General features: G+C 41.1%; 1 protein-coding gene across 3 annotated transcripts in view; it reads left to right on the top strand.

The window, feature by feature from the left end:
* Window positions 1–19,990, top strand: part of PPM1H (protein phosphatase, Mg2+/Mn2+ dependent 1H) — a 144,320-nt gene that overhangs the window by 57,210 nt on the left and 67,120 nt on the right. For all 3 annotated transcript variants that reach the window (XM_068934395.1, XM_068934399.1, XM_068934409.1), the window contains exon 2: window positions 10,799–10,967. In XM_068934395.1, the coding sequence (XP_068790496.1) occupies window positions 10,799–10,967 (169 nt within the window). The remainder of the gene's footprint in view (window positions 1–10,798; window positions 10,968–19,990) is intronic.

Below are 19,990 nucleotides of genomic sequence, written 5' to 3'. Positions count from 1 at the left end.
ATTCACTACCTTAGTGTGGTGCAACCTTAATTATAGTTTCTAAAAACAAGTTGTTCCTGACTGCAGCAGGATGCAGGGGCACACTAATATTTTGTTATTTCCTGATCTGTCTGTCTATATATTTTACAAGTCTTGACAAGATTTTAATTTCCCAGTGGCCGGGGAGGAGCGATCAGGGTTGCCTACAAATTACAGTTATTGGTTGGTTCCAACGTCAACTTTGTTCTTGTTGTGAGCTCTCTCTGGGACTGTTGCTCCTTCAGGTTACGCTGCAGAGGATCTTTGCAGTCAGTACTGAGGTCAGTTTGTGTTGGGCTCCTCTCTAACCTGTAGGCCGCTTTGGATACAATTGGCAATCCTTAGTTATGGTTGCTTTTAAAATCCCTGGTTTGTCCTGCTTGCTATGCTAGTGCTAACTGCAAAGTACTTGACAGCCTGCAGGTTTTAAGGTATACCTGGATGCATTTGCACGTTAGGACTTGGGTTGAGATTTTATAGGAGCCAGTGATACTTTTGCCATCAACTTCAAAGGGGGTAAGATTCATTATGAAGACAGATTTGCAGTATAGGTAGGAAAAAAGGTAGCGCTGGAGAAGCCAGCGTGCAGACGCGTGGTTGCATGAGGCTGCGATAACGACATGCCTATGTAGCTCATGTTCCTAGGCGGATCGGAGCTGGAGTGCTGGCACCTGCCCGGCATCTGGTCGGTGCCTTCTGGCATGCAGCTGGGAGCAGTTGCAGCACACCCCAAAAAATTGCTTTGGCATTTGACCGCGATAGGTGGTGACCAGACCGCAGAGATGAAGTTCCTCTACGTGGATGATGGTAGTGGATTAGGCTGGAAAGGACATGGTTTTATTCAAACCCTCGCACATGTGCACAGAGAGAGACACTCGCTTCCTCACTGTTGCGTACTTGCTCTTGGATAGAAATTCTGCATTCAGCCCTGATTCCTCCTCCTGATTTTTCTTGAAGCTGGTTTTACCAGTGCCTCTCCATTGACTCTGTCTCCAGATCATTACTGTGCTTCATGTTTTGCATCTGTGATGTTCAGACAGCAGAGATTTTCAGCACCTTGACTTACCAGTTTCACTTATTTCACTTATGTGAAATATAGATGCTTTCAATGATGTTTTCAATAAGATTTCACTGAACTTTGGAATATCTCAGGCAAGCTATTCATAGTATTTTGTAGAGATGTATGTGCATGCACACAGATACAGTGGTATTTTCTACTCCTGTCTCCTGTTAAATACTGTTACTTTCACTTTTTTTTTTAAACCTGAAATTTATGAAGGCTAATCTTGGAGTTGTGTGTTACTCCCTTGCAGAATGAATGAACGCTATACAAATGTTTTGATGGAGCATCAATATCTATAAAGATTCAAGGTTAAGATAGCTTACACTGTTCTGCAACCTTTTTTCAGGGTCAGGATGCTGATATTTCATTGGTTTGCATTTAGCTTATATTTTTATGGTTTCAAAAACAAGTTCTAGAGAAGTAATTTTAATAATAGAAGTAGGAAGATTGTTGTGAGGCATGTTTCTATGGCAAAGAGCTACTGTAGTATGTTTTGTGCATGGCTCCCTTCCTACAGATCTGCCATTTAAAGTTCTTTCAGAGGAAAAGTGATGGATATAAAACTCTAGCAGCAGGACGTAGTTCTTTTCTAAGGTATTCTTAAAAATTACTAATGTGCAAGTGGCTGTGGATTCATCTTCAACTTGTGGAATATTGGTAATAAAACTGTACATAATGGTTTTTTTTCCCTTTCTTTTTTTTTTCCTTTGCTTTGCATTTGGGTGCTCTCATTCATACACAAATTGCTATAATGACTTTTAAAAAAACAAATTAGCCAGTTGACTTCTTTCAGGTTGTGGGGGCTTTACGATACCTGCTGTGGTTGGGGAATGTTGTGAATAAGGCATTAGCGCTTATCTGTGGAAATGTGCACGTTCTCTGTCACGCTTGTGAAGATTAGCTTTGGGCTAATTTAAGCAGACAGCTGTGTAAAAGGGATTAGTACCATGACCACTAGACTCTTGCGGTTAACTTTCACACATGCTAAATATGAAAGGTAATTTTTTTAAAGCTTGGACCAGTTTTGCATAAGCAATTTATCTTGATTTTCCTTAACCATGAGAAAGCTGAGACTGCGTTCTGGAACATCGTCGCCTAATGGTGTGGGATTTACTGAAGTACCTTAAACACGTAACTCGCTTTAGTGCAAGTATAAGGAGAGCTTTTATTTTTATGTAATTGATAGTGTTCTGGGGAAGAAAGGGTTTTTTTGGGGGGATGTACTTTCAAAAATAGAACTTTAGGAAGGAAATTTAAAAAAAATTGGCATTTTATTTCCTCCATGCATCCTTGTTATGTGCAAACATTATATATTAACATTATAATCAAACTGAACTATTTTAAATTCAAGTTAAAAATTCAATCTAGTGAATATTTGACTGTTTTTTATGGTATCGTGCTTGTAGGAAAAGTGAGTATTTCTCAGTCTTGAGTGCCCCTTGCTGTACAGGTTAGGGGCAGGCTGCTGTCCCTGGCCCTTCATCAGTGCGACAGGGGTAACTGTGTATTCCTGCCCCATAACTGGGGGTGACTGGACCACGTGTGCAGCCGTGCTTCCCTCTGTCAGCCTTGTGGCTCTGCTGCGTCCCCCTTCTGAGACACACTCGTGTTCAAGGTTATCCTCAGCTTGTGCGCGCGAGGAGTTGCAAGCTTGTGGGAATATGCATGGAAGTGCCCACTTTTTCCCCTGAGTTGGAGTTAAGGAAATGCCAGAACCTGGGTTCTTTAGTCTGAATGTGCGCTCAAGGATTGCTCCAAAGAGGTTTCTCACCTACATACAGCTCAAAGCCACTGTCGACAGATATGTTCTTTCTATACCACCAAAAGTCAAGCATCCCCTACCAATGCACTTTGTTTCACCCTTCAAAGTCAATACAGCAAGGACACAAATGTGGTAAAATGGTAGCAAGCAGTATGAAGAAAACTTGCACCATCATGATGTGTGTAATGCCTTTTCTTAAGATTGTATGAGGTGTTTGCAGTTTCACGAGTTGCCAATCCTACTGTGTAAAATGAAGCCGAAGGGGAATTTTCACGCTAATGAGGCATGAAGAAGTATATTTCTGTAGAGAGATGCTTTGTCTTTCCACAGTTGCTTTGTTGTTTAACGTCTTCTGCTTCAATTTCAGGCTCTAACTTGTCATACTAGCCAAAGCTGATAAGCATTCCTTGCCTTACAAACAACAAAAATCTAGAAAAATCTAGTGATGCATACTGAGCAGGGTTTCAAACTAATTTCCCTGTGATTAAAAGCATCATACTTTGAGAATTTACAGAGTTAGACCGTGGCTTCAAATTTTCTGTGGCCGCCTTCAGTCAACCCAGCTGTAAAATGAGTAAGGGAAGGTTTAGGCTAGGAAAACTGATAACATCCAGATGTGCTAAAGCACTTGCTTCGATATGATTGAATGCAGAACCTTAGCCAGGAGTCTGTTTTTAAACTAGGTTCAGGACAGCTACTGGATCTTCTTCAGATCTTTATGCAAACATACACAAGTCTGAAGGCAGATTTCCCCAGACTGAATATGCACTATTCACATGAGAAGTGTCACTGAAGAACTTTTGAGGCTGCTACTTCTTGTGTACCATGTAAATAAATTCAGAAATGTTTTTCCCACCTCAGCAGGAATTGGCTTATTTGAAAATTGACTTACTAAGGAGGAGAGATAAAAGGATTTTTTTTTTTGCAAATGGGCAAGAAGGACACTATCAGCCTGGAGTTCTCTACCTATTAAATATCCTTCCTGGCTTAGTTTTTTGAGCAAGCTTTGAACAGACAGCCATACAAAGTTACTTAAGATAGGACAGTGTGAGCAGTGTGACCTGATTCTCTGCAGTTTTACTATGCTTCCTGGAAAAGAAATGGTGGTTCCCTGTTATGGTGTCAACTTCACTTTTGCTTTTGCAACTTCTTCTCGCCCAACGTTGATAGCCTCTAGAAAAGGAGTAAGGAAGAAGTTGGCAATTAGAGTTGCCAACTGTAGCTGAGAGTGCTCAGCCCCAAAGCGAGATCACGCTAACTGCATCTCCTGCTCGTGTCCTACTGCTCTGGCCCCCTTGATCTTGCTCAGCATCTGCTGTGGGCTTATGGTCTGTTGCTTCGCTTGTGTAAGAGCTGTGTGCTAATTATCAGAAGAGCTGCTCCTCCCTTTTTGTGTAGAGTTTGTTATGACTGATATGCCGTTATTTTGACCTACAACTGCCTTGTTCCTTGTCGTTGCGTAATATTTCATCTTTTTTTGGAAAGTGTAGCTGGGTGTTATGCCATGGATTAGTTTTTGAGGGTAGCCTACAGATAACCTGAGAGTGAACTTTCCTTCAGAGCTGTCGTTGACTTCAGTCCAAAGACGACCTATATTACTTGCCAGTTAGTGTTCATTTACACTAAGCTTGTGGCAGAAACTCGTAAAACTTGTTTCCTGTTATTTTTGATTTTTTTGGTTAATGTATTTAAAATTTTCAGCATAAGTGGTATTTCACTTTGGCACTTGTCTATTTTTATCCCAGATTTATTCCTTATCAGCTTGTTATTTTTGGTAGCTTCTAGCCACGTTCTAATGTAATACTGGTATGATTACTGGTACCAGAAACTATATTTTCACAGTGCAGCGTTGCAAGATTCATTTTTGGCTAAGCATTCACTTGCTGCTCCGTTGAGACAATGAAAATCTTTTCCATCCCCATGGGATTAGGGAAATAATTAGGGGATGGCTTCTGCTTCTGCCCACAGTAGAAAATACTATTGGATATTTTGTTTCTGATGTGAGCAATATCACTGTTACAGTAAGGAATGAATGAAACTGCTGAGCCTGTTTCAAAAGCTTCCTTTCATCTGTAAAGAATTTGAACAGATAAAGTGAAATCTCTTTCAAGTCAATTCCCAATACAGAAATAAATCTTGAGTGGGTGGAGGGGGAGAAACAGCCACCTACCTGGAAATCTAAGACTGTAAATGAGATGTCACAGAAAAAAGCAAGAGCATTCACTCAAATGCTAATACATTTAAAAAAAAAAAAAAAAGCAATACTTATATGAAAGAGGGTTTTTCTAACAGTGTTTTCAGTCCTCCTTCAGGTCAAAAGACGACTGTTGAAATTGCCCAACAAAACTGTAGAAGCATGTTGCCTAACCTTTCTTTATAGGTGTAGTATTAATTACTCTGGGTTACTTCTCTTTTATTAGTTAGGCTGGATACAAGCATCATGCTAATGGTTCCAGGGTAATGTGTACGTACCCGAGCTGGAATAAGGAGGGAGGCTGGCTGCAGCCCTTGTTAGCTGTTGGAAGCAGGCAGGTTTTCAGGAGGAGGGAAGGCTCGTGTGATGCAACTGGGTCGATTCACTCAGTTTCGAAACAACAACTGGAGGTGCCCGTTGCTCCTCTGAATCCCTCGCCTTAAATTCCAAATCAAAATCAACAAACTGCCCATGGCTGTATACCCTTTCGTCTGCCTCCCTTCTGCATGAGCTTAAAGGAGGAGATGAAAAGCGTTAACGTTTGCTTGGTGGTTAACAAACTTAAGTTTTTGTGGATCAAACAAGAGAGCAGGTTCCACAAGTAAAGGCACCTTGCAGGATGTCTGGCAAGCTCTTCTTTCTTACCTCAGCTGATAAACTCTGGTTTAAGCTTCTGTGATGGGTTAACTTTTCCTCCAAGTATATAAGGTGACTGCATTGTTTTTGTTTTTTGACATTGTGGCTGCTCACCTTGTACACAGCGTAAAGGTCACTAATGTGTTTATTTCTGAAACATGCATACACCAGAATTGCAGAAAGTCACTTTTATCCTCAGCAATTAAATAACCTCAACAAAAGCCCTTGGTTATCATTGTTTAATTTTAGTGATGGCTGAATAAAGCAGCATTTGTACTGTATAAACCCACTATTTCCTGGAAAAAGAATTGTTTGCCTCCCCAATAACCAGAATTATGGTTCGAGATTGTCCATAACCTAAAAACTGATAATGGAGAAGAAAGGAGCATGCTCCAAGTTGCATAGTTTAATAAATGTTTAAGGTTATATGTAACCTTAAGGTTATATGCATAAAGACATAAGGGAGTTAGGAATAAAAAATTTCCTTAAGGAAATTCCTCTGTGGCCTACAGATAACACGCAAAGCCTCAGCTGTAACTTCCCCTGTACAACCGTAGTCCTTTCAGACCTTCGCTCTGCAAGGGCTCGTGTAGGACGTCTTGACCCAAGCAGCAGATTTCGGAGAGGAGCCAGGACTGGGTGTGCTCCCCACTGCTGCGGCACATCTAGGAGAGGGACTGTGGGTTGGTTTGGGGGGGGGGGAGAATTGTAAGATTTGGGGTGTCAGCGTGGCATTGAAGGTGTCTGCCACTTACTGCAGCTCATCTAAGCAGGCGCTCTGAATTACCCTGTCTGCTGACAGGTTTTATTTCTGACCTTGGGCAGGTCTGGAGCGTACATGCAGCCAGTTCCCACGCTTCACCAGGTGCAGCGTAAACTCCCTGAGCTGTTGTAATTGTCTTAGTGTCTGTATTTCAAAAAGCATTGTTGTGCAGACTGCTGTTGGGTAGGGCGTCAGTCAGAATTTCTGCTAGGCTGTTTTCCTTTCCCCGTTACATTTATCAAGGTATGTTACATACAGAATTTTGCCAGACGTTGAGTTTAAAATAAAATGAAGAAAGGTTTTGAATTACTTCTAAAAAAATCTTTCAGAGTTTGAGATCTAGAAGAGGAGAAAACTCTCCTCTGACAGCACAGCTTGGAACTGCTGCTGTAGCAAATAACAGTTGAACGTAATCTCAACGAGCAAGCGATAGGTAGCTGTAAAACAGCCAAGGAGTGCTCCATGGAGTAAATATATTTGTATCAACATGAAAAGTAGAGGGCTGAGTGGAAATATTTAAAAGACTTAAGTCATTCTAATTTTTTTTTTCCAAGAAACTATTATCAAAACCTGATTTGGATTTATTAGATTGGCTTATTTTGTTCTTTTGAGATAAATTTAAGGTTTTGAAAGCAGTGACCCCAGCAACAGGAGTTTCAGAGGTCTGCTCGCTGAGTGAAGAATACAAGTGCAGAGTGACCTACATATTTCCATTCAGTCAGATGGGATTTGGGGTCTTGGGGGAAACCAGCAGAATGCTAATTGTGAGCCAGAGGAACTTGCTGGCTCGTATCTGGGGGATCTGCTTGTAGCCAAGGACATGTGTGAGATAAATCTCGTGAACTACCGAAACATCGATCGAGGCTGATGCAAGTACTTCCTCAGCTGGGATCAAACCTCACTGTCTCACTGTGCAGCCTCACGATGCTGCTATTTGCAGAGTAGGGTGTATTTTTACTAGTGCTCCTAAGCCATGAACTAAGCCTTTGATTTATTTATTTATTATGGAGCCATGTGTGTTTGACACACTACAGAGAGCTAATCTTGTAAGAAGTTGAGCCAGGGGGGCTTCTTATCCAAATTAGATATGTTGTTTGAGTTGAAAACTGTAAAAGAATGGATAGCAGATAAATGGATAGTGGGGAGAGGGAAAGGGTAGAAAGGTGTTGAGGACCATGAATAGGGCTACTTAAACAGTTCAAGAACTGTTATGAAAAAAGAGCAATAATTCCCTTGAAAAGGTCTCTCTGAGCAAAAGCTAGAGAATTATAGATGTCTGTCTGTCTTTTGACCCAACTTTTCATTTTTCTTATTTGCATCCATGATAAAATGGGAATGAAAATGACTGTATTTGGGAGGGAGGGTGTCTTAACTGTGAGAAAGTTGCACTTTGTCACATTTTGTTCACTTTCCCAGAGGGATGTGGGGTGTTTTTGTTTTTTAAGGGGAGGTGCAGCAGGAGAAAGAGAGATATAAAGGGGAACTGAAAAGCTTAGGAAGTTCAGGCCTTTCTTGTAAGGAAGGAGGAGGATGGTAAGTATTCCATAAAAAATTTTCAAAGAGGTGTAATTAAGAATTACTTTTTGGAGATATGCACATCTTGTTAGTTCTGCTTTGTTAATTGTATAAGCAGTTTAGATGTGGTTTTTGTCTTTATGAGTTACAGTATGTGAGAGAGTAGGAAGCAAAGACAGCAGTAAAATTGGCATTGGAAAGCTGGTTGAAAGAATTGCCTTGAGGAAGGATTTGAGAAGCTGCATAGAGAAAAGGATTTCGAAAGACAGCGGAGACACAGAGTTGTTTGAAACTCAGTAGAAGGTGTTAGCAGCTTCTGTGCTAGGCATCAGAATTAATAATTACCAGCACACAGCTCAAGCTTTGAGATGAAAAACTGTGGGGCTTCCCTGCAGCCCTTTTCCAGAACTTTGGGTACGGGAGGCGATGCAAGAGTAGAAGTATGCCCATGTCAGGACAGAGACCCCTTTTTGGCATCTAGTCCTTGCATCATCCGGTAGCGTCCATCAGCACTGTTTCTACATCGTGTTTACTTCAGGTCTTCACAAATATTTCCGAATTAAACGTTTTTATCTGCTGGAGAGGGAAAAATGAATTCTAGGCGGGAACATACCTTTCACGGTTCCAGTCCTCTCACCTCAATATACTGACGCTCTAACCCCCATGCATTTTCAGTATTCGTTGTTGCCGTGTTTCTTTTGATCGTATCCTCGTCTCCTAAGGAGTTTGATATATAGGTACAGCTTCCAGGTGTTTCATGGTAGCTGACTGCCAAGCTAGTTTTTTTGGTCATTTTGTTCTCTTAGCCTTTCTAATGTATTCAGTGCCTTGACAGACTTTCCTGATAAGAGCTTTATCAAGTGATAGTATTGTGCATAACTTAACAAGCTGTTAAAAGAGGAGATCATCATCTTCTACCATACAAGTCCTCAAGTCCGTTACTAAGCTTTAGATTCCACAGCAGCCTAAATAGAACGACAGTGATTTTTTTAAGGAACAGCTTTTGTCTCTATTTGTCTTCTGCTTTTTAAATGGGACTGAAAGCAATTAGCAACCCCAGTGAGGAGACTGGTCAGCTAAACAGAATGTTTAGACACTCCTGATATGATAAAATTATATCTTCTGTACTGCTGCAATGTAGCATTTGGAACTAAAGGAGTGCTGGTCAGCTGATTTTAATTAAATTATTTGGTATTTGTGCTTTCATTTCTATTTCTAATTATATGCTTCCATTCTTCCTAATATGTCGAGAAAATGCTGACATTTCAGACTAGAAGCCTATTGCATCTTAATATTTGATCTCCAGCGGCTCAAATGTTAGGCGCTACAGTTGATGAGTGGCTAATCTACTCACAGGTGCCTTGCAGCTAGATGCTCCTTAATCTCTGTTCTATATGTGTGTATCACAAAACAGTTTATCCACAAGCGGTGTTGATGTACGAGAAACACTTGTAAACAATTGGGGGTGTTATGCATACAGATGTTAACTGCAAAAAAAAAAAAAAAAAAAAAAAAAGGCCTCTCCTGTCAGACTGCAGTTTGTGACGTTTGGCATTGTAAAGAAACCGTTTGTTTCTGGAAATGGTTAATTTTAGTGGATGGGCGTTCTCTTATAGGATATGACTGTGCTGCTTCTAGCAAGAGCAAAATATACTTACTTGCATGTAACATTATTTTATCTTTAAGGGTAACGTGATATTCTTTTGATTTTTCTAAGCCAGGCTGACGCAAATTGACATTTCGGCACGAATAGGCAAGCTGATGCAGAGTCTCCTGCAGGCCTTCTTGGAGTTCTTGTTTTCTTTTCTTTACAACTTCCATTAAGGGGGTTTTTTTAATTATGCAAGATTTTATTGTAAAGAAAACATGGGAGATCAAGAACTCAGATAAGTTTTGGACTTGTCGTAGGGATTATGATATGCCTTCAAGTTGTTTTACTTTCCTTGGGTTCAGAATTTGTTTTTAAAAGTCATTGTGTGCCTCATGCAAAACTCTGGGGCTGTGTGACAAGACACGGCCCAGCTTGTGCAGGCTTTCCTTGGGAGAGTTCGGGGCTGTCAAAGCTTGTGTCTCACTGAACACAGCTTCAGCTGAAGCAAAATTAGTCTGTTCACGGGAAGATTGTTATGTGGAAAGTGGGAAATGTGTTTGAACTTGGCAGCTTGGTGTAATTCTCAGGATACCCTTGGATGTCCAAAGTTTGTACCAAGATCTTAGTGTCAAGCTCTAAAGGCGGTTGGCTGTTGGTGTAAATGAGCTGTGCTGTTACCTGGGACGGTATATGGGTTTTTTTGGTTCACTGGGGGTTTTTTGGTCATCTAGGGTAGGTTGTCAGTTATTTCTATGCTGTGCCTTTAGCACTAACAACTTCCTTTAGATTTTTAGCAGGTATTTTGTTAATGTAAGACTTGGAGAGCTTGACAGAGTAGACTCCGCCAATTCATTACGCACTAAAGGGGAATAGAAGGTGCTGGCAGGTAGAAAAGCAACTGGGGATCTCCTCACATGTCAACAGGCACGACCATCAAGCATAAGTCCATTTTCTTTAAAATGTGTCACAGGTATATGGATAATATATGTTTATGATACCGTTAGTTCTGATTCACACTGTTCTATGAAAAATGCGTATTATGCCAAATGTAGGTGTATGGAAGCTATTAAACAAGTGTGTGTGCATATGTACGTGTGTATAAAAGTCAGCTATTTTAATTCAGTTGGTCTTTGGAGTGTGTCTGGGCTCTGATTCTCTGTCTTTCAGTCACTTATGAGATATAAATGGAGGCTTCTGTGCTTTGCTAACTTGGATGTGTCCTTTGTTTTGTTTTGTTTTGTTTTGTTTTTTCCTAGGGTAATAAATGCAGGGAAGAGCACACACAATGAAGATCAAGCCAGCTGTGAAGTGCTCTTTGTCAAGAAAAAAACCGGAGGCACCAATTCTACACCAAATAAGAACTCATCAACAAAACGGAGGTCATCGCTGCCAAATGGAGAAGGTCTGCAACTGAAGGACAACTCGGTAAGCAGGCTTACGTATCTTGTCAGTGGAGCAGTACAAAACAAATATAAAAGCATATGGTGATGTGACGCTAAGAGAAAAACCGAAAATGTTTTCCGATTTGTTTTGTGTATCTCATATTAATTAATTCTGCTTAAATACAGAACACTTATTTCCAGCTTTCTTAGCTCTGCTTTTTGTTTTTTTAATGTATCGCATTGAGAAATCCTCCATGTATCTAATGCATTTTAGTTTAAAGATGGAGAGAGGAAGACTGCTTGGATTTTACTTTTTATATCATTTCTCAAAGTATAATTCTGTGAATGTTACTGCTGCAGAATACTGCAAATTTAATGGCCATGACTTGTCCAATGGCAGTCACCCCAAGAGTGGGAAAATTCCCATTTATATGGTCATGCAATTTTGTCAAGAGTGGTTAGCCATTGGGCTCTTTTTACTGAAAGAGTATTGCCTGTAGCAAGCTGGTTTATGCAGCTAAAGGCAAGGTCACCCAGCAGCCCGAATTCAGTGATTGCGGACCACAGTATTCTTTGTGTGGAGAGTGATACAAATCATGTACTTGTCTATCGTAATTGTCTTCTGTTTCTTGACTGGCCAATTACTTCTTCCCTTCTTTAAGCATGGACTCACGTTCCAGCCATGATTAGTATCGTATGTTAGATTCAGACACTTAGGCCTGCAGCACTAAATACCGTGCCTGGATGTTGGAGTCGGACAACGTGGGTATGCAATCTCTGTGCTGATGGTTTGTTTTTACTTTCTTATTGCTGCAACCTCTTCAGACTCTGAACAGGTTTGCTGGGTTGGCGAGTAGCCTTGTGCTTTACTTTTTCACTTCTTTCCTAAAACCACCTTTCCCTGTTCCTCTATGCTGATATTCCATGTTGAATTTAGACAGCTATGACTGTTTGAAGTACACATTTGCCCTGTCTAGGATGAAGGGCTGTGCTTTGTGCATGTTGGGACTAATGAGTTTTGCATATGCTCACACAAGGCAAAATAGAAAATTGATTTGAATAGTCTACATAAAGAAAGAAAAAAAAAAGTCCTTCCAAGAACAGCCCTGCAACTGTGTGCTATCAGCTATTGCAAGTAGTTGGTTCCATGAATATATTTAATATTTGCATATACAAATTACTCTTACTGAAGTAAGCATTTGCTCACAGTATGTATACATAGAAGCACATTGGCTGTTGTACAGGTGCTGTTACAGAATCACAGAATCGTTTAGGTTGGAAGGGACCTCTGGAGATCATCTAGTCCAACCTCCCTGTTCAAGCAGGGTCACCTGCTGTTGGCTGTTGCATGCTGAGTGTGTTGCATGTGAAGGGTTTCTACTGGACTCGAAGGGCATCGCTGTACCCCCCACGCGGCACAGCGTACTGCACCGACAGCACCCTCCACAGACACGTTTCGGTACAGCTAGAGGTGCTGGCTCTGATCTCACCCCCGCATTTAAGTTCCAGGCCTGATTTGTGACGAACCAGATCAGGGGACTCTGTGTCTCTGGTATGGATGTAGCTGTACTGAATTTGCCTCTGTTTTCATGCTTTGGGGGTATGTTCATGCATGGAACATACAAAGGTTCACAGCAGTATTTCACCAAGTCCACTTGACTTCCAACTTCAGTCAGTATCAGATGCTTCTCAAGAGAGTGAAAGACATGCATTGTACAGACTATACTCTGTGTCTAATCATCTTCCCCAGAAGGAACTCTTCTCCAAACGTTATATGGTTAATAGTTTGTTTTCTGTATTTTTAATTCAATCTACATGTTTTTCACTATTGGAAAGGTATCTTCACTACTCTCAGTAGTACCCATCAGTATGGTGGTCATACTGTTATGATACCATAACAGTAAGTTCTATGAATACATTGCATATTTTTGAAAGTTACAGGTTTTATCCATTTTTGACTTAAGTATTCTCAGCCTCATTAAATATCTAGTTGCCCGGTGTTATGAGAAATGTCTTATAGAATTTTCTGATTTCTCTTTTCTTCATTAATATATAAGGCTGAGAGAGCTGGGCCTGTTCAGCCTGGAGAAGAGAAGGTTCAGGAGGATCTCATCAATGTGTGTAGGTATCTAAAGGGAAGGTGTCAAGAGGATGGGGCCAGACTCTTCTCCATAGTGCCCAGGGGCACAAACTAAAACACAAGGAGTTCCATCTGAACAGGAGGACAAACTTCTTTCCTGTGAGGGTGACAGAGCACTGGAACAGCTTGCCCAGAGAGGTTGTGGAGTCTCCTTTGCTGGAGATCTTCAAAACCCGCCTGGATGCTATCCTGGGCAATGTGCTCTGGGTGACCCTGCTTGAGTAGGGTGGGGTTGGACTAGATGATCTCCAGAGGTCCCTTCCAACCTCAGCCGTTCTGTGATTCACTACTTCCATTCTATATCTATTATCTCCATTTGGGAATAAACAGCCACCCTCTTTTAGGCTTCTGAACAGAGGAATCCTTTTTATTTCAAATCTTTACTGAATTGCTACATTCTATTTCTGACATATTTTGACTAGAAATGAGCAAAGTGTCTGAAGTGACGAACTAGCTATCTCTGTAACAGTATATGTTTCTATAATACTTGCCATTCTGTTCTTTATATGTTCTCTTCTTATCTGCAGATCTATATCTGTTTTCTAGGTGACACATGAAGGTGCTATAACGCTCATTATTTAACTATGTAAAACCTATTCCACTGTGTTATTAGACTAAAGCGTGTGAATTTAAAACTTTAATGTATTTTCCCCAAGCAAGCAGCATATTTCTGGCAGAATTTTTCTACTAGAGGGCAGTCTTACACTGGCAATTAGTAGGATTTTTTCCTTGATACTTTTTTTTGGCTGATTGACTATATTAAAACCAAAAAATCATTTCCATACACATCATTTCTGTCAAGTTTCATATTTTTATGTTTTCATTTCTTTTTTTAATACTGTGAAATATAATGCTTTTTGCTTTCATATAGCATTGATAGCATTAGAATTAAATTGTTTTAAAGACTGTATGAGAGGGTGCTAAATGTGATAAAGGTGCCACTGTTCTGTATCACTAGGACATAGAAATAAAGACTTGAGACACTTCAGAGAATGGTGTAATATCATCCTGGCAAGTCTTTTGTAAGAAAGCCAGAGGCTGAATTCTGTAAACATCTCATAGGGAAATCCCACCATAACACCTAATTTGAAATCATCTGAGAGTGGTGAAACACCTTGTAGAAACGTTTAAGAAAGCAGGTATAACGAAAGTGATGTATTGAGTATCTGTCTGAGGAAAGGAAAGGTTTCTCCCAGTTTCATTTTGTATTTTAAAGCACAAGAGAAATGCAAACGTCTCTATTCAATAAGCTCCTTTTCATCTTTGTCAGATTTTTGCTCCCCCTCCTTGAACCTTTGCCAAGACCGTGTCCCTTCCCTCCCATTTTTGGTTTACCCTAGTTTTGGGGAAGTTTGTGAAACATTAGAAGTTGTGCAATTACTGTTGTTTACCATAGGCTCTGTCCTTGCTGGCCCACGCTTGGGCACCGCAGGGCCCAGCAGCTGTGTGGAGCCAGGCTGGGCTTTATCCTGGCGGAGTAGGGAGAGGCATTTCGTCGCTGAGACCTGCCCCTGGTGCCACCACTCATGTCTCCGCGGTTGCTGTTGTGTTGTCAGGTGAGCTGGAGGAAAGCAGCTCGTCCTCGGCCCCGCAGCCCGTCTGCCTGCGTCCATGCAGGGGTCCGACAGGACTCGGAGGAGACCCGACGGGAACGGGGGAGGAGTTTGCCTGGGTCTGTAGGTCTTCCTGGGGTGGAAGGAAGGAGGTGAGGAGCCAGTGAGGGAAGGAGAAGTGAGTGTTTGTTCAGCCCTTCCCTTCCTCCCTCCACACACAAAAAGCCAAGAAAACCTATTAAATAGTGTAAATATGCTTTTCTTCTTCTTAAAAGAGCAGATGATAAATTGAAGAGAGCAGCAAAAGGAAAGACTGTGTAAGTTCAACTCCAAATTAATTGTCTCCTCTTCTCCACTGCTGCTTGATTAATCATATTAAAGCAGCATATATGATTAATCATATTTTCCCCCCATTCAGGAGCATTCAGTTAAATTGCACGGCTTTTTTGTGGGAACTGTTTTCAAATGCCTTTAGTTATGGGGTACCTACACGATGAACATTGAAGACCTTCAATAAGTGAAACGTGAATTGTATGCCAGGATATTGCCAATCAGAGTGCAGGATTGAATATGATGCCATATTGATTGTCATTGATACACAGTTATTAATAATACAGTTTTCTTTGCACCCATTTGGTCAGAAAGATTGGAAGGAGTATTTATTTTGTGTGACGCAAGGTCGGTTATATAGCGCAGCTAACTGACCATATCATTGGTGAGTGTGGTTTGTTGTTGATGTTGTGGTGTGGGTTTTGTTTGTTTGTTTTTTTTGTTTCCTTTTACCCAAAGGCCTGTTCCAATGCCTTTTGTAAGCGTACTTTATATTCAGAACAGTTGGGGGTGTTGTGTTTTTTAGAATTCTTAATGGCATGTCTAATGGCATCGACATGATTTATTTACTGGTTCCGGATTAGATGAATAAACAGTTTCTGAAGGTCTACAGTATAAGACCACTCCCTCGCTTACCTGAAAAATTTATCCCAAATCGATTGCTGTGTATTGCTAAGGCTGCCCACTTTTTCTCTATACTGTGAGCTCTTATTATTGATGCTTATGCGTTCTCTGTCTTAATATCTCATCCGTTCCTTGACCCAAACTTTGCATACCTTAATTATATTTTACCATTACGAAACCCAGGAGACTGCTGAACCTGGCTGAAAGCTAGGTCAGCAGTTGAGGAGCCTGGAGGTTATTAAATTTCCTAGCACGTCCTGGAAATGAATTGTAAGGTTGGTGCGGTGAGGGATCTGTTTGCTCTTTGTGTGTCTGGTAGCTATTCAGAATGTCGTTAAATCTGAATCTTTTAAAGAGGCAAAACCCGAAATGTATCGGTATGTGTTGGCTGATCATACTCCCAGTTGACTGCTCTGGCCAGTTAAATGATTAAAAAGAGATTCGTTATCAAAAGACCCTTTTTGACAGAGCGCTGCTACAGCTAGTAGAAATAGATTTCTCATCATTCTGAGAGTTTCCAAACACTAACACTTTTTTTCTAGTTTTTGTTGGGAAAAGCTCAAGCTCCTTGGATGTGAAAGAGGAGCAAACGGTCGTGCATATGTACACCGAATTAGACTATAGTGTGGTGGCTACAGGGGTCAACTCAGCTGTGGGAGAAAACCAAGGACCTACGTGTACCTTCTGTTTCAGCTGGCTGTGTACCCTGGCCACTGGCTCTTGTTTGTTCTCTGGACTTTTGCCTTGTTTGCACAATATATTCCATTCTTGTCAAAATGGTGTGGTTTTTGGAAAAGTCTACTTTTTCAAGCAGAGGAGCTGTTCTTATTCACAGAGTGAGGGAAAGGAGTTCATTTCTACTTCCTCATTTAGACAGCTAATAGGATATCTCAGGGTTATTCTTTTTATTAGTCCTAAAGTAAATGAAGCTTCGTGGGCATGCTTAGAAGTTTCTCAAGGCTAATCTTTGTGTTACAGTAATGTTTGCAGGTCCCAATTGAAGTTAAGGCCCTGGGGCATCTTGCGCATTAATGTGTGTATAAAAGAAACATTGTGGTAGTCATCTCCTATAACTTCACTTGCTTGTCATACAGACCTCTCAGCTGGATATCTGGCTTCCTTTTGGAGTCAGTAGGAAGCAATAAGTCTACCTGGGAATGAGACAAGGATGGTCTAAAAGTGGAGTTTTTTGCTCTGTCGAGTATAAGGGGAATGTAGAGAGGAATGTAGAGACACCTTGGAGGTGTCTCAGCTTAGCTAAAAACATAGCCATGGCCTCATGTTTAAGAGTTACTAGTTCAAAAAAAGACAGAGATAGGTGAAATACAGCAGAAGAACCGTAGTAATGGTTGACATGCCTGTGTTCACGTTGGTGATGGGCTATGAATGCCACTTGGGCCCATGGGAGGGTCTTTCCACTCACCCATGCTGCCTGTGGGCCTAGAGCAAGAAATCATAACGTTACATTTTCGTTTTTCATTGTGGGCTGCTGTTGTTGTTTGTCTGAAAGCTTTACAGCCTCTGGCACCCTGTTTTGCTACCAAGTTTGTGTGAGGCTTGTTTAGCTTAAGAAGCATCCAGTAGGTGCTAAAACATTGCAGCTGTCCTGTAGGTGCTGTGCTATGGTGGCAGGGTTGATGCAGCTGTGGCTGAGACGAAGAAAGTTTGCTCTGCCCTGGGGAAGATGAAGCAGAACTAAAAAGTGAGAAGATTGCCTCTGGAGTGGGGTGTCTCAGCCCTGCTGCTAAAATGCTCGTTAATGTTTTTGTATGACGGATAACAGAAGAAAAAAAAAAAAAGGATGCAGCAGACCAAGGCTTTAAGGATTTGAGGCAGAAGCAGGTGAGTGGAAAACAGCAGGATATCCATCTGTGTCCAGCTGTTTGTAGTTTTTCGGCTTTGGATATTCCTCTGAATTTTTGGATATATAAGACAACACTGCTGAGAGAGACAAAGAGCTGCATCATCTCTGACCCATCTTTTTTGGAGGAAGCCTGAGCTGGAGCTTTAGCTGCACTCCTGATGAAGTGGTGAAGCAGCTTTGTCTGCTTTGTGGCCCTTTTCTGTGTATTGGGGGGCCCAGTCAAATCCTTTGCACATGGATTGAGGTGCTGCAGTCACAAAAGCAGAGCTGTGGAGGGGAGATGGAGGGAGGGAACTGCAGCAGGCAGAGACTAGCCAAACAAGAAGCGAGGAAAAAGTCGTTTGGAATGAACACCTCTTTGCAAATCTCAATGGCTGTTGCATTGTGCTTGCAATTACTAGTGGATTATTAGCACCTGTTCTCTTGTATTTTCTGACAAGCTCTAATACAGGCTTTGAGGAGGGCTTGCTATGGAAAATTTCAAGAAAAATTGGATAGTTTTTATTTGTAGCTGTTACGACGTTTTTCCTTTTTTTTTTTTTGACAAAATACCAAAATTCAAAATACTCTAGATGGAAGGAAAAATATTTCCATTTAAATTAGAGATCTAATTCCTTTATGTGCTTTTTTCACCCCCATGGCAACATATCTCCAGAGGAATAGCACCCTTTGAATGACATGAGGACATAAGCCATAGAGCCGTTATCAGCGGTGCATCATGAGAGATGGAGTTTGGTCAGGGAACCAAGCTCTAAGAGAAGAATGGGAGCAGAAGGAATTTGATCTACAGCTGCCAGGAGGCACAGTGTTGCTGTTTTGAATAAATGGTTTCAATTTTCAACTGAAATACTTTCACTCTAGGACAGTTGTTTCTGTCGACAAAATATTTCACATTTTGCATGGATAGCAGACTATTTTTGCAAACAGGTTTTTTAGTCAGTAATCCAGTTATCTGTTAAAAATGGCTTAAGTGGAACTTTACTGCCAACTGTTGTGTGAACCTGGAGTGATTCTCAGCCAAGAGTGAACAAGCACAACTGCCACGCATGTCCACAGGGGTAAAATTTCACAGTAGGTTTTTGGTGAATTTACCAGACTGGGTAAATGGGAGGAACTGGATATGGAGTTGCATTCAGACATGTGTATGTTTGGGTTTTTTCCACCCTTATAGAATATATCCTGTGTGATGTTTACTGTGGTAAGTGATCCAGTACTGTAGGACAATACTCTCTCTTCTCCTCAGTGTTTCGATAATGAAATGGAGTGCACAATAGACTGCTGTCCTTCTCTTGCTAGAATTCCGACTTGGAGGAACTCTGCTGTATAAATGACTATATTGTTAATGCAACGGTTAGGAATATGTTTGAACTTTACTATGTGCAGCTTGTACTTTGTGCGTGGAGCAACAATGGCATGAGCTAAAAAACAGTGATGTTAGGCCAACTTTTATGTAATTGTTTTAATTGTGGCTTTTAAACATGCCACATCAAATGAAGTTAAAAGTAGTAGTGCTTGTTCAGCAGTGAACTCTCTGCGCTGCGAATAGGGTGAACCTATAGTGAAGGTCTATATACATAGTTTGCCAAAGGAGACTTTTACAGTAAGTTTTCTCTTGGCTGTCCCATTGCCAGTGGTTGGTGCCTTTATATCGGGAACAGCAGAGACTAAAAGGAGCTGCAGTTCAGTCCTGTACATGAACTTGAAATCAGTAGTGCTTTGGTTGATACACTTTATAATAAGTAGGTATAAAATATATGCCGGTTCATCAAATGTGGTTTTTGTCTCCCTGTGACAGTGTTGTTAATTATCAGCAGAGGAGCGAGGTGGCTAGTCAAGGTGGTAAACTTCTCAGGCTCCGTGTGAGAAAGCAGCAGGTTGTGTCTCTCTGCTGTGGACTCTCCCACCCTACTTTTCTGATGTCCTTATTTCTTATAGCTCTTCAAGTCCACCTCAAATGCACGGGGACTTCTGCTGATCTTGTGTTTGTCACTTCCATCCCTGGGCGCTAGGTGATGGGATTCAGGTCGTGCATAGACTCCATGCTGATCTGTTGTGTAAGTGAGCAGCTTTTGAGAGAATGAAATAGAACTGTATCATAGTTGTGGAGCAGCTGCTATGGTGTTTGTCATCCTAGATTAAGACCACAGTCAGCATGGCATAAAAATACAATCTTTAAGTTCTTTAACTGCGGTGAGATGTAGATTATGCTTTCATCGTATGAGTTGTTTTGCAACAGTATTGCTTTTTCCCTGTCCCTTGCAAAAATATTTATTTCTAAGGCTATATGAGTCCTCCACATCTGACTTGCAAACAGTTATTTCAGCATAGCTGGGAGAAGATGCAGGGTTAAAAGGAAATGGAGGAGGAAAAGAGGCAGCATATTTTCTAGGTGAATTTTCCAAAAGAATTTAGATGATCCAGGCTATGGCTACCGAGTGTTTTTTCCAGCAGATCTGAGCTTATGCTACGCAGAATGTAGTCTGTTTCCAGGCTTGGGTTAGTGGGCCCGATTTCAGCAGTGGTCTAGTGCACAATGCCACAAGAATCTGGTTGCT

The sequence above is a fragment of the Struthio camelus genome, chromosome 1 (genome assembly GCF_040807025.1).
Source record: "Struthio camelus isolate bStrCam1 chromosome 1, bStrCam1.hap1, whole genome shotgun sequence".
In the NCBI taxonomy this organism is placed as follows: Eukaryota; Metazoa; Chordata; class Aves; order Struthioniformes; family Struthionidae; genus Struthio; species Struthio camelus.
Note: the sequence above shows the minus strand (reverse complement) of the source record. Positions and strands in the feature narration are given on the sequence as shown.